Here is a 14,677-nt window from a genome sequence, read left to right as displayed (position 1 = left end):
TTCTGTTTTTTTCTTATGAAGTTCTTTCTCTAATGTAAGCTTTCTTATTTTGCGATTTAGGAACTCTTTTATTTCCAAAGTGATGTTTTGGGTAAGCCTTAAATTTAGCGACTTTAATCTAGCATTGAATTCATCGCACTTGGAACAGGTGTCAGAGCGGGGATATCCAAAACTGATATTAAAATCAGTCGAAAAAATAGTTCTGTAAGTTTCGTAAGACACAGATTTATCTGGATGTTTTAATTTATACATTGAGTGCATTTTGCGAATGTTCAAATCTTCAGGTAAGTAAATTTTCTTTGACTTTTTATTGCTATAATGACTAGACCTACCCTTAAACGAACGAATATGAGAAATAACACAGTTTTTTATATCTTCTTTAAGTGCACGATGTTTATAGGATTGTTTCCCCCTGTTGTCCTTAGGAGCAACTCCTTTGACTAGAAGTGAAGTGTGAATAGTCTGAACTCTTCTTCGTGTAATTCCATGAAGTGAACAAAATGCTTTAAGACATACTGGAATGTCGACTGTTCCTTCATTACGTAGCACTCTTACCTTATAAAAGTAACTAGCCTGCCGGAAGTGACTTTCTTCTTCTGGGCGACGATTTCTTCGTTGGAAAACAGGAGTTAGAAGAATAAGGCCACACAGATAGGCACTTTGTTCGTCCCAAGAACCTAACTCATTAAAATGTTTAATAATTTTAGCCCGTTCATTAGGTAAAACTTTTTCAAAGCACTGAAATCGCTTACAATGACAGTCTGGCCATACTTCATGACTCTGTAAGCGTTTTTTTTTTTAAAACATCAGACATACGACCAGTTATTTTACGTTTTTTAGATAGTCTACATATTTTTTTATCTAATTCGTCACCACTAGTGTCACTCGCCATGTTCACTCAGTTAAAATAATCGGCAGACTGACCTACGAGCTTAAAAAAACAATATAATTTTCTCAACCCAACACCTTTTTTCCTGACTTAACACATTTTTATCTAGTATCGCGATGACATTGCACGTTCTTTCCCTGCATAGTTATTTAAAAACTGCAAATATCCAGTGACACAGTGCGTTTCTTGCCGGTATTAATTGCTTATATGAAAATATTCTTTGAAAGGAAACACATAAACGTATTATCTTAATTTTTATAAAATACTGACTTTGCACGTTTTTTCCCTGTACTCTTCAAATAATATCGAAAAGGCTCAGAAATTATCAATGTTCGAAATAATTGCAAACACAAAAAAAGGTAGCGGAGATTAAAAGATAAAAGAGAAATAACATTTCGATTATATTTTTTTAATATATTTGTTATACTGATTGTATCAGCCATAAAAATTAATATCGACCGGATCCGGAGAACAAAATCGCAACGTGACTTTGGAAATATAATTTTTTTAATATCCAAGTTTTTTTCATAACGCCCAAATATTTTCAAAGAGTTTAAAGGTTAAGGCAACAAGAAGTCAAAAATCAATACCAAACACTTGTAAATATAAACAAGATTTAAACAGTTTAAACAAATAAAATAATTGTATTGAAAAATGAAAATGTGGATAAACAACAATAAGAAAACAAGCAATTGAAGATATTTCTTAAAAGGCACTCCAAGTTGCATTAATTCTTAAAGATTTTATGATATTTATAACAAATAAGTATGTAACTTCTCAGCTTATATGCTAGAAGATGCTCGACTATTAAAAGTTTAAACTTTTTTTAATTATTTTAAGAACTTTTAATCTATTTTCTATGTATTCAGCAAAGGACAAAGTTTTCTTTCTGAAAAGAAACCAATTTTCTTAAGTTTGATTGTGATCCAGATTAAAACTATGTTAACAATTTAATTATATTTTATTAAACTTAATAGATCTTCCCCTCTCCCATGCTGTTTTTTTATATTGTACATCTATTTATACGTTAATGTTTATAGATAAATTAAAATTCCAAGTTATATGTTTAAACATTATTTTCAGTATTTTCTTAATTTAATATGCCTCTGTAAGCAGAAAAATTAAACTCTTCTATGGTTTACCTTTATGTTCATGTCTTCTCCGATGTTGTCTCCTATACCTCTTACACTTCGGCCTATTTTGCTGATTTTGGGGGGTATTCCCACCCCCGTATTCCACGATTTTCATCATCACACACAACAGTAAGACGATCATGTTTCTTTTCACATTCCCGGCTGAATTATTCCCGAAATCGCGAGATACATTATTTTTTTGCACTGTGACGGATGATGCATTTTTATATACTTCGGTCATAGAGTGTACAAATCAGTTTATAGTGTAATTTTATATGGCTAGTTTATCCAAGATTGTTGACGATAACTATAAAAGACCATGGAGTTAGGGATAATGTTGAATTTAGATGATAAAATTTCGTCGCGTCATGATTGCTGACTTTTATCATTTAGTGGAAATTCAGTATGTAAGGATTGCAACATTAGTAAAATGCACTATAAAATGGTAAACATTAATTATAATCTGATTAAAGTAGGTTATGTCAGTCTCTGATATACCAGCATTAAGAGCATTTGTTTGATTTCATTAATACTTAATGATTCTAAAACACTAGTTCGTTAAAACAAATTTCCCCTAAGAAGCTTTTTTAAGTGATTAATGGGCGCTAGGGCTCTTTTTTACCAGCTTAATAATTTAAAATCATTATTTTATTCAAAATTTTGTGTACCACTTATTTTTTAAGCGAAATGTGAGGCTAGAATGTGTAAGTCACGTCACACGAATTTTATATCTTTTTCTTCGTTTAATGGTCAAATTTGTGAAGCCAGTCCTCCACTAATAGTATAGGACTGTGAAAACAGTTTGTATCAATTCATGATAATAAGTGTTCAAAGTGTTGACCGACTGCATTCATACAATAAAGTTTCGAAACTGTATATGACCTGATGTTCATCAACGATCCACTGACGCAATTCATTTGATGACTTGTTAAATTTCATAAATCTATGATGATAAAATTTCAATGTCCTTAAAATTCTTCAAATATAGGTACGAAATATGCCATAAACTAATGGTAACTAATTGCCTAATGTATAAGACCCTACGGTCTTATTGTCCTTCGAATTCGTGCGATTGGTTTTCTGACTACCACCCTGATTAATTTATGTTTGGTGAACATGCTTATTTATCATTTCCTTAAATACCTGTGCTGCAATATTAGTACATTTACCATTTTTATAATGAGTTCAGCGATACTCTTTCTGTAGCAGAATAAAGATCGTAACAAAATTTAGTCACCGACAAAACCCTATGAGATACTTAATTTAAACAAATTGTAAATGTAAATACACTGAACTTCTAAGGAAACACAGTTTTGGTTCATAAATGTAATGAGAAATATAGAAAACCCTAATTTCCCTAATTTGTTGTTGGATTTATTGAAATGATTTGACTATTAAAATGAAGTATGCCCACGAGATACTTTCTGTCATTTGTTCACTCCTGCGGGTGATATAAAGCTAGATTGAAAATAAGGATTATAATTTTTTTTATAAAGCGATAGATTGAGAAATCTTTTATTTTTTCATTATCATTGTTCTTCTTTTCTTATTTTCTTAAAAACGACTTATATACTTTAAAAAACCTAAATATATTGAAAAGAGAATTTGATATAAGGTACCGCTTTACCATAAAGTACCACCTGAGTCCTATTTCCATTTAAGATGGGATTGGTGAAGACCCTCGCAAGAGGTTTAACGTTTTTTTTTCAGCAAACGGTTTATGAAATATCCGTCATTATTTTATTTTAATTTGCAAAACCTGTACATATTCTAGCTCCAATACCATAGCGCAAAAAAACAAAGCTTTTTAAGGGAAACTGTCACAATTTTTACTTATTAATGCTTCTTTTCAAATGTCTATTCTTGTAAATCCTTTTTTTTAATTACGTTTATAAGGCTTGTGTTTTGTATTTTTAGATATGTTTTAATAAAAATATTTAATTATCAATAAAAACGTATCATAAAAGTTGGTCTCATATAGCATATACATAAGTCATGCCCGCTATTAAATGTGACATTAATAATAATTCCTTCAAAAATATCTTTTAGTTTTCGCCAGTAGCAGTCGTATATTTTATTTTGCAATCTCAAGCTCTCTCGCTAGTGCCAGTATTTAATATAAATAAAGTAAATTGTGAATTTTTTATACAATAACTGTGACAATAAAAAAATCAAATGTTAATATAAAATTTGTTTTTTGTAAATATATTATGTTGCATAGCTAATCGCTATTTCGTTTAAATGTCGCTTACTGAGCTTTGACTAATACGAGGTAATTAGTTTACTTGTCCATAAAGTTTTAGATGCGTATAATTTTAAAATCATCCATTGTATATAGCCCCAAAAATATTCTTATAAATAATGGCCTTTGTATTTAGATATAACAGTTTCACCATTTGACTAAACTGAGGCGCATGCCTGAAAAATCCTTCTTTTATAAACTACATTTATTTAGCTGATTATAGGCGCCAAACAAAACAAATTTTAAATTTAGACTAAGAGTTGGTTCTTTCATGCAAAGCTCTTGTATTTTAGCCAATTATAGTAAGTATTTTAATCACGACAAATTTGTTATAAATTATTATCAAAATTAGAACACACTGGGTACTTCCTGGGTGACAGTAAAAATGGCTGCCAGATATCACGATATTAATATTTAATATAATCCACTGTTGCGTGTATATATAAGTACTAAATAATTAGTACACACTATTACAGTCCTTTTATCGTTGAAAAAGTCACTCGAAATAGTCTTAAAAAAGTCCAAAATTCACATATTTCTCGAGTTATTCACAAAACGAAAATGGCGCACGTCACTTAATCACCTTTAAACTGAGTAATAGAGGCGGGTGCGCCTTAAAACTGGCATTCTTCCAGAGGGTCCAGATTTTACTACGACATACGTTCTATATTAGAAACCGAGTGTGGCATATGGACCTGATGCAAGCGGGATTATTTTTGTTTGGTGTTAATTATAGACTGACAAATTAATAGAAAAGCCCAAGTGGTAAACAAGAGTCGTCGGATGCGTGTTTTATTATTAACTTTGGGTCATGGTGCCCTTAAGTCGTGTTATCGTTTTTTTTTCGCCCACTTTAGCTTAATTATGAGGGTATATTTAGGTTTTATGGCAGGGGAGATCTTTCGTCTCTGTGGTTTTATCTTAATATCTATTTTATTGGGGTGATAATTTGCCTCAATGGGTAATATTCTCGTGACACGAAACTTTTCTTATTGTTTTATTTAATTTTTTCACCTTTTTCACCCACAAACAAAAATACTATAAGGAAATTTGAAAACTAGATTTTATTATTGTTCGTTGCATAATAAAAAATATAAAATATAAGGAATCATAATCTCAAATTCGTTTTTTTTTGCAATATTTTTGGAATCAAAAGCAATTAAATATTAAAATCTGATGTACTTTATAAACAGTTTATCTTAAATCGAATTTCATTTAATTAAATTAAATTTTTTTATTGTTCATATAATTCCGTTATAGTTATGTTTCGCCTCTTTTATTCGCGATTTATATGCTGACATATATAAGCGTTTTGAATTTTGTAAGTTTAATCAATTTGCAGACCACCCTCAACTTACCATTCATATAAATATATTTACCATCCTATAAGACAAAGAAAAACTTATTTCTGAATTAAACAGAATATGTTTACATTCAAAAAATTAAAACCTAAAATTAAATGCACAAAAATCACAAATATTGATCATAAGTAAAGATAAAGCTAGTAAAGATAGACAACAAACAAAAACAAAAAAAATGTTTTTCAGATATTAATAAATAATGGCATAATACCAGTGCTTCAAACATCTAGGAATTATCTTTGATTAGGAATTATCTGTTCAACATCATGTAAACAATAAATTTACTATAGCATATCTCAGGCTCAAAAATATTTACAACTTGAAAAAAGATTTACTGCAAAAACAAAAATACTGTTTATGTAATACCCTTGTTTGATTATTCCGACGTTGCCTATGGTAGTTCTATAATATATAAAATAGAAAAGTCTTAAAAAAATCAAAACTGTCGTATGAGGTTATCTTATAAAATAGCCTACAGGCAGAATATAACACCTTACCTTAATAGACAAAAAATACTTATAATGATAAATAGAAGCAAACAACATATGTACTATTTTATATATCAAGTAATAAGTAGTGGAAATAAGATGTGTTATCTTCGAAAAAAATTTAAACCACTACCCAGATGACCAAATGTTGTCATGAGGATATCACAAATATAAAACACATAACTTTTTTAACATCGTACCTATGTTTCAAGGGAAGGACAAACACAGATGTACAACATTGTATAGATTACAAAATGTAGATTACTTATAGAGAGCATAGTGTTCTTAGTAACGAACACTGTTACATTTGCTATCTTTTTTGTCAGTTTGAAACTTTTTTTATATTATATTTATACAGTGTGTCCAAAAAGACTGGAAAAATATCTGTTACAGGTAAACGTATTAACATATAACAATCTGGTTGAACATCGCTCAGACACGTAATTTTTTTGCGTGTTTCATGTTTCCCAACCCAAAAATGGACCCCAAAAAGGCGAGATCTCAGCTAATATGAGAGAAACGAACTTGCGGTTAGTCTCGTTGGATTTATAAGGATGAAACTAAGTTAAAACCCTCAAAGTTATCGACCAAGATATCGACCTCCAAAGTTTGTTTTTTAATTTTTCAGATATACCCCCCCCCCCCCTTAGAATTTTTTCACCAAAAATTCAGTTTTTTTCGAATTCGAACTATACCAGCGGCTTGCTCGTATAACCTACATCACGAAAACACCGAATTATAACGGGATACTAATAGCAGAACTAAAGGAATGAAAGAACTTTGACAATTCGGAAAAAGTAATTATTCGACCTCGTTCTTGAACCTAAAAATGGACTCTAAAAATGCAAGATCTCAGCATATAAGAGGTACAAACTTACAGATGTTCTCGTTAAATTTAGAAGGACAAAACTAAGTCAAAACCGTTGGAATTTTCCCGATAGTGCCCATAGAAGCCAAGACCTTCAAAGTTTGTTATTTTTCTGGCAAAGCTTTTAGAAGCTCATAAGCAATTTGATAATTTTCTGGAGTTATATTATTTGTGCATCTCGGCAGGGGTTGACAAAGTTCTTGTATTATTATAGCAGAGTCAAGAATTGGACCATATTTTCCACTGAAACTAAGAATAATTTTTTAAATTATCAACAGGGTAAACTTGCGTGAAAAAATCTTCCCAACTTTGTTTATTTAAATTGTGCGCAACAGGTTTTCACTTATTAAGGTGTTGACTAAGCGACAAAACGTAACAGGTTTTTTGCATTACATAAAATAAAAGCCATATGTTTGTGATGTTCCTTTTTTGGTTTTGATAGTTACGGAGTACCTAGATTTTTTGAGCATCAATAAACTGTCGTCGATAGATAGGTGAAAAGTTGTTTTTTTTGCAAAGTTTAGTTTGGTAGTTTACATTATTTCTTTCTAATCTAATTGGACATTCAACCACGCAATCTTAGAGATCGCTTTCCTTATACATCCCGAATTTTGGATCTCGTAAACCGTGGTACAAACTTTATTGTATGTTCTACCTATTGCTTACTGAAATTTTATTGCTAAAAAATATTGCGTTTTAAGACAGATTGAAATAGTTTTATTTCATTTAATATATGGTATGCTGGAGAATACAATCTGCATGCCATTTTTAGAATTTATAAAAATATTGTCTATAGTTTTGATTTTCGTACATATAAGAAAGTGATCGCCCATTAAGTAATCATGGTAAACTTTAAAGTCTGGTCTGATATGTATGGCAGACCACAACTATTTGCAAAAAAGACCCTTTGTTCTAATACCTTGACTACAGAAAGTTAACTGATCAGGGTTATCGCTCCGAAATCTACCATTAAGCCTACCAAGGAAATTAAACACAGGACATCAAATAAACAAGCTTAGTTCCTCTAGAATCAACGTTCACGTCCTTGGTGCATCGAGAGGCCATACTTTGCTATACCTTGTAGCTCTTCTATAGAAATATCTTCAAGTTTCCCATTCTACAATTAAAGTCACCCATTATAAACCAGGGATAATCAATACATATACAAGATGACCCTTCGAGAAACAACTAAAATATTTCTAAAAATACTTCTATATTATCCTTGGCTCTAGTGCATACAATTAAAACAAATAACAAATGTAATACCAACCATTTTAATTTTTGCAGTAATCCACCAAGAGCTCTTAATCGAATTCTAAGCTTGAAGTTTAAATATTTGACTTTCGAAGGTCCTTACGTAAAACCAAATTAATTCTTATAGGAAGCTGAACATAAATAATACATTAAAAAAACTTAGGCAGTACTCTAATAGAAATAACATGGTTCATAACTTTCGTAATTCCCGAAAAAAACTATTAATAACCGCTTTAGATAAAAGCCAGATGTACTTTTTTAAAATAAGTGAAAGTTTTTATTTTGGGTACATAATTTCATGTTATTTTTAGTTGTCACAGTAAAATCGTCACAAATTCGGTGACTAATATATTGTGGTATGTACGGTAACATAAGGGAATAAATTCATTTAGTAGCGATGAATTAATTTTTATTTTCCCCTTTATCGGCCTTAATTAACTGATATTTTTGGGGTACATAATATTAATTTAAAATTCAGAGGCAACTTAAAATGAGCTCATCGTATTTAATTTGTATTGTTTCTGCTACAATTACAATTGTTTTATACTTTAGTTTTCTGCAGTATAAAACAATAAGCCTAGTTAATAGCAATTAAAAACGTCATCTACTTCTAGTACATATGGAATGGCAAAGGCTTCGCTAACGATCTCGTTAAATCCGTCCAAAATATTAATGCATGTAATTCATAATATCGCATTTGAAATAAAGTTTCATCTTTTAATATTTATTTTTGAATAATATATGTGTATATTACTAATTTCCTATAAGAATATTTCTATAAATAAAGTAAAATTTAAATTTATACTCGATGAGATAAAAAAAGATATATTATAAACATTTTTAAAATAATTTAAGATTTTTTTATATTTCTCAATAAATTTAACGTTTTTTGAAAAAATTCAAAATTTTGATTGTTGGAAATCTCTCACATTAAAAATGCCAAAATTTTTACAATATTGATATTAGTGCGTGTATTCGCAAAATACAAAGTGCAGTTTTAAAGAGATGTTTCATAGGTATAAGAAAATACAAACAAATTAATAATTCAGAACAATCGATTTTATTACTTAAGATAACTCTTACGTTTTCCTAGGCCAGCGACACTCTAAAAAAGTGCCGTTACTTTACAAATCTTCTCTGATGATTTTCTATCTTGCTCAGTTTAATGCAATGACGCTCGAGTATTATGATATAATAAAAGCCAATATTAATAGCATTTACTTCATTAAAATCAGAGATACACCTTACCAGAAAACCACAAATCTTTAATGATTTAGCAGCTGTCGAATCTGATCATGACATATTATTGTGGTTAGGCCATAGAAGCTATTTTAGAAAAACAGAATTTTTTACGCTTATATGTCATACATAACACATACATACATGATACACGGTACATAACTCCAGTGTAACTCCAAGGTCTTTCACTGGGCCACTGAGGTAAGTTCTAAAAGTGAGTACTAAGTAAGTTTATTTGGTAAATCTCAATTACTCTTCATTATCACAACACCATCTTAGGAAAGTACTAAAATTCTTCTGAAGCCAATGACAGGCATCGACAGAAGACGCAAACCTGTAAAACATTGGGACATCCGCAAAAAAAAATTTTGGAGTATTAAAACTGAGTTCAAAAATCATAAATAAACAACTACTCTAGTTTACAACACATTTATAAACACTAAATGTTTTACAAGAAAATAAATTCCATAAAATAAATATTTAAAGCAAATAAAAAGCAATGGCTATGCTATTGCTAAATGTCAAATAAATTTGGCACATTTTTCATCCCTAGGCATCCCTAGGAACATCACTCTAAATATAGCTCGGAAACGATGAAAGAAGCCAGGTTATGAGTTACGGATCGTTATGTGACATTTTAAAATTAAAGTTATACACTTATGTTACACCCCATAAACAACCAGCCGTTATAAAACCGTCATTAAAATAGGGTAAAACTCCTGTGAAATGATTTAAGAGGATCAGATGAAATGATTTAACAGAAGCATCCAATGGTTCTAATAAAACTTCAGTAGCGGCTCATGCTTTGTTTGATATGAAGGTCAAAACAGACAAAAGTGCATTTTTTAAAATTTAAAGTAAAACATGTATTTATTTTTATTAGAAGTATTTTTTAGCTTTAGCGTTTTTAAGATTTCGTCTTATCATTTTAGCTCTTAACATCGCTAACTCATTATGACTTCTAAGCATTTTAAAATGATTTTTTATATTTTCCAGGTAGTTAAAGTTTTTTATTACGTGCTCCCTACTTAACAACTAATTTAATACCATTATGAACTCTACTCTTTATTTCTGTCAATAAAAACATAAAATTACTAGAAGAATAAATAGAAAAAAAGGCGGAGTTTACTTTAGTAATACTCAGTTTTCACTAGTATTCTTCCACTATAACACTTCCACATTCTAACACATAACGAGAATAATTAAAAATAAATAATTATAATAAATAGAAAGAAACTTAAAACATATTAAGTAAATGACGTGGTTGGGGGTTTATTGATCAAAACTAAAGAAAACAATTGTTTTCTAGGCCAACGTTTTGAATTATATTTAATTCATCGTCAGGGAAAAGAAGACGGTGATTATATGCGGAAAAATAAATAAAAGTTACAAAAAAACATCGACTCAATAAAAAAAATAATAAATACACATTTCAACATTTTCATCATTCGTAAAGATCGTCTGTAGCAAGACAATCCATGATAAAGATTTTTAAGATTATAAAAGATGAGGCCTGGCTCGAAGGTGAAAAAATCATTTACGCATCTTTGAATGGGGTTTTTTAAATTCTTAAATTCAGGTAAAGATTTTCCATCAAATAATGTCAGTAGAACCCACTTGCTTTCTCTTAAGAACAAAATCAAATCTTATAATTTGCTATTGACTAAAGCTGATAAAGGTTCGTGCTTGGTGGTCATGAATAAATCTTCTAAGGTGACCGAGTTTCATTCGTTTGATGACTTTGCTATGGTTAATAAAGATCCTACATGTAATTTTTTCAATAAAGTACAAAGTAGGTTAGATAGAGAAATATTTTGGAACTTCCAAGTCTAACTTATACTCCATGAACCCTAAAACACCACTTTTGTATGTTTTACCCAAAATACATAAGGATAACAATTAGACCTGTTGTTTCTATTATGGATTCGCCTTGTTACAAATTATCCGCGTCGCTCAATAATGTCTTAAGAAAGACTTCTGGTTTTCATAATATATATTCTCTCAAGAATAGAATTTGTAAATAACCTAAAAATTTTGTAATCCCAGAAGACGCCATTTTACTTTCCTTGGTCGTTAAAAATCTTTTCCCCAGTATACCCTCACAGGACTGTATTACCATCATTATTAAAAAACTCCTTATTTCCACAAAACTTCCCAAACTAGTCATATTTAGCAGAATTTCTTTAAGTTTGATGACCGGATGCTCAGGTCTTGCTATGGGTTTTTGTCTTTCACCTTTTCTAAGCGAGGTTTTTATGAATGACTTGGAGCAACAGATGATGTCCAGTTGCTTTGCATTACATACAAAAGTTTACGGATGGCCAGCGATGAGGCTCTTTCCGATTTCTTAACTTTTGTCAATTCAATTTATCATAATATAGCATTTACTTTGGAAAAGAAATCAGATAAAAAACTACCTTTTTAGATCTGTTTCCTTAAAGAAATTCCAACAATGTCTTGTTCGAAGTATACAGAAAACTGTCATCCACTGACAACGTTATTCAATGTAATTTTAATTCACCCCATCAACATATATTTTCTGATTTTAATTCTCTATTTTATCGCCTTTTTAAATTACCTTTATCGAAGCTTTTCTAAAAGAATGCTTTAAATAATAATTTTTCTTTACACAAATTGTACAGCCTTTACTTCAAATTTTATAAAAGGTACAAACTATCATACTGAACAAAATTTTAAAAATTCTAGATGCTTAAGCTATTTTGGTGGTATTGCGCAACAAGTAGCCAAATTTTTAAAGCCTCTTGTTAGTGTAGCTTTTAAGATAACTAATTCACTTAAAAATAACTTAATGAAGACTTTAGATAAACCAGACCGTCTCTTTAAATCTGGTGTATATTGCCTACAATGTGCAGATTGTTCTGCTGTTTATGTAGGACAATCTGGAAGAAAAGTGTCAGCTAGGGTACAAGAGCACCTTAGTCTCGTAAATAAATTTAGGGATACAAGTTTTATATACAGGAATTAAGTCTGCTTTTGCTACCCATAAAAAGCCCCATTTAAACATGCGTAAATGATGTTTCCGCCTTCGAGTTAGGCCTCATTTTTAATAATCTTAAAAATCTTACTTAGTCTTACGCTTACATTCTTTTATTCTTTCAGTCATTTTTCAGTCAATTTTCGAATTCGCAGGGGTATAAAGCTTATAATAAACAGAGTGAAAGGTATTGGTTTAAGCCTCATGACCTACTGGTTTTTGTTTATGTTTTAACTTTTATTTACTTTCATTATTTATGTTCAGGGTCTTTTTAAGCGAACTGGATGAATTCTTTCATATGTGAATCTTTTTAGATAATTTGTACTTAGCTATTTATACATATAATCATTATACTTAGGTGATAAATGTCAGAAAGAGTTTTTAAATCGATAAAAACCCTTACGAAAATAATGAAATAGGAAATATAAAAAATCGATTTCCTATGCCACACGCAAATTCATAATCACCTAGCGGAATAGGCACGTGGCACGTAAGTTCTTATTTGCACGTGCAAGAAACAATAAATTTTACTCTTATGGATAGATGACTGAAGACTGGCGCAAGCGAATTTCAGACCGCTACATTCTTTTTTCTTTCTTCGTTTCATGCATACGAATGAATTATTACACAGACAATTTTGACTATTAGTATATGAATTATTACTGTCACGGGATCAATCTATGAATGTATGTACATCTACCATTAAGATATTGTACAAACAAATTAGAGAAGTGAGTACTTACCTTTATTGTAACAATTAAATTTGGAAATATTCATCCGAAATCCATGTGATATACCATTTTATGCTTTTCAAACGGACATCTAAAAATTAAAAAAATAAACTGTTAAAAATATTTAGAAATGTGTATTAAGAAATTGTATGTGTTCAGGAAGTATATTTTCTGCGCTACAAAACTTTAAAAAACCAGATGTCCGGTTTACCAGCAATTAGTTACCCAAACTTGGAAGTTTTTAGATTAAGGATTTAATCTGTTCTGTATATTTATCATATAGCCATTATTATAAATGCTCTCTTTATTATAAATCCGCGCTTAATTATAAAAAAAAGAAACATGCTAATTATTTTTAAAAAGCAAATAAAAATCTTAAAGACCTGGATGGTTCTTCTTGTGCCCAACTAAATTAGATATGCAACCATTTAATGTTTAACTCTACTCAGGGGTGAGTTCGTTACGTCCAAAATTTCGACAGTTTAACTAAAGTTTCCATGTGAACCAAAAATTTAAGTTAAATTACTTATTTAGAATATAACATTAGGCACTTTAAATATAGAGAAACTGTACAGATGAAATTTACTTCTTCATTTTTATATTTTTTATATGTATTGCCTGACAGGTCAACAACCCCCCTCATGAAAAAAAATAGAATGGAAAATATACACCACTACCATACCGGATTCTGTCTATGTGACTAGTTTTTAGGTATATGACAGCTTAAAATCCAATAAGTCACAAAATAGACTAAGAGATTAAAAATGTCTACCGAGATATTAAGGAAATAAATCCAGACCCCTGATGACGAACAGGAGAGGATAACAGTATGGAGCAATTGGTCTTTTTATTAAACTTACTGACTTATATACACTCACTCACTTACTCACTAAACTTATATATACTCTATTCAAGGTGGAGCTAACTCTTTGTGAAAATAGTTTTGACGAATCCTTTCTGGTTAATTTCAGAGTGACTCTGTGCGGTGTAAAACGGCTCTTTTAAAATTACTTTTTTTAACCATTTAATATGCTAGGATCACAGACAGTTTCTGGACGCCGACGCTTCCCTAGACTTATCTAACTCATCCATTTCCCATTACTTGCGTATTTATACACATAATAATTGTAACTTGTAAATATGCTTTAGTGATCACTCATACTCATCTTCACTCTATGGTGTTCATAGCCTTTCATTAAGCACACAAAAAAGCATTCATTTTTAAACTACGCATATATATTAAATTGTGTTAGTGACCTTTTTTGTTTTGATCAGTAAAAATTATTAGATTAATTAAAATTTTTTTATAGACCAATAAAAAACGTGTCAAAGCAGGAACTATTCACTCACAACTCAATTCACTGGCACCTACCCAGGTATTTTCTAGTTTATCCTATTTCTATATTATCTATACTATCCCCTCATAATAAATGAAGAGAAATAGAAAAACAGAATTGCAGAAGAGGAGTTCTCTTAC

At 30.3% G+C, this 14,677-nt stretch overlaps 1 protein-coding gene across 4 annotated transcripts in view; it reads right to left on the bottom strand.

The window, feature by feature from the left end:
• The window catches only part of LOC126738115 (uncharacterized), a 72,164-nt gene that overhangs the window by 54,128 nt on the left and 3,359 nt on the right, over positions 1 to 14,677 (bottom strand). For 2 of the 4 annotated variants that reach the window (XR_007661222.1, XM_050443272.1), the window contains exons 1-2: positions 4,624 to 4,861; positions 2,032 to 2,329 (exon numbers count right to left, since the gene is read on the bottom strand). Coding sequence is in view for 3 of the 4 variants with exons in the window: in XM_050443272.1 (XP_050299229.1) it covers positions 2,032 to 2,263 (232 nt within the window). In the remaining variant the exon portion in view is untranslated. Of the gene's footprint in view, positions 1 to 2,031; positions 2,330 to 4,623; positions 4,862 to 13,212; positions 13,292 to 14,677 lie in introns of those variants that run through there. The other 2 variants (XM_050443271.1, XM_050443274.1) reach the window with 2 other exon arrangements.

The sequence above is a fragment of the Anthonomus grandis genome, chromosome 7 (assembly GCF_022605725.1).
Source record: "Anthonomus grandis grandis chromosome 7, icAntGran1.3, whole genome shotgun sequence".
NCBI classification, from domain to species: domain Eukaryota; kingdom Metazoa; phylum Arthropoda; class Insecta; order Coleoptera; family Curculionidae; genus Anthonomus; species Anthonomus grandis.
This window is presented reverse-complemented; position numbering and strand designations above follow the sequence as displayed.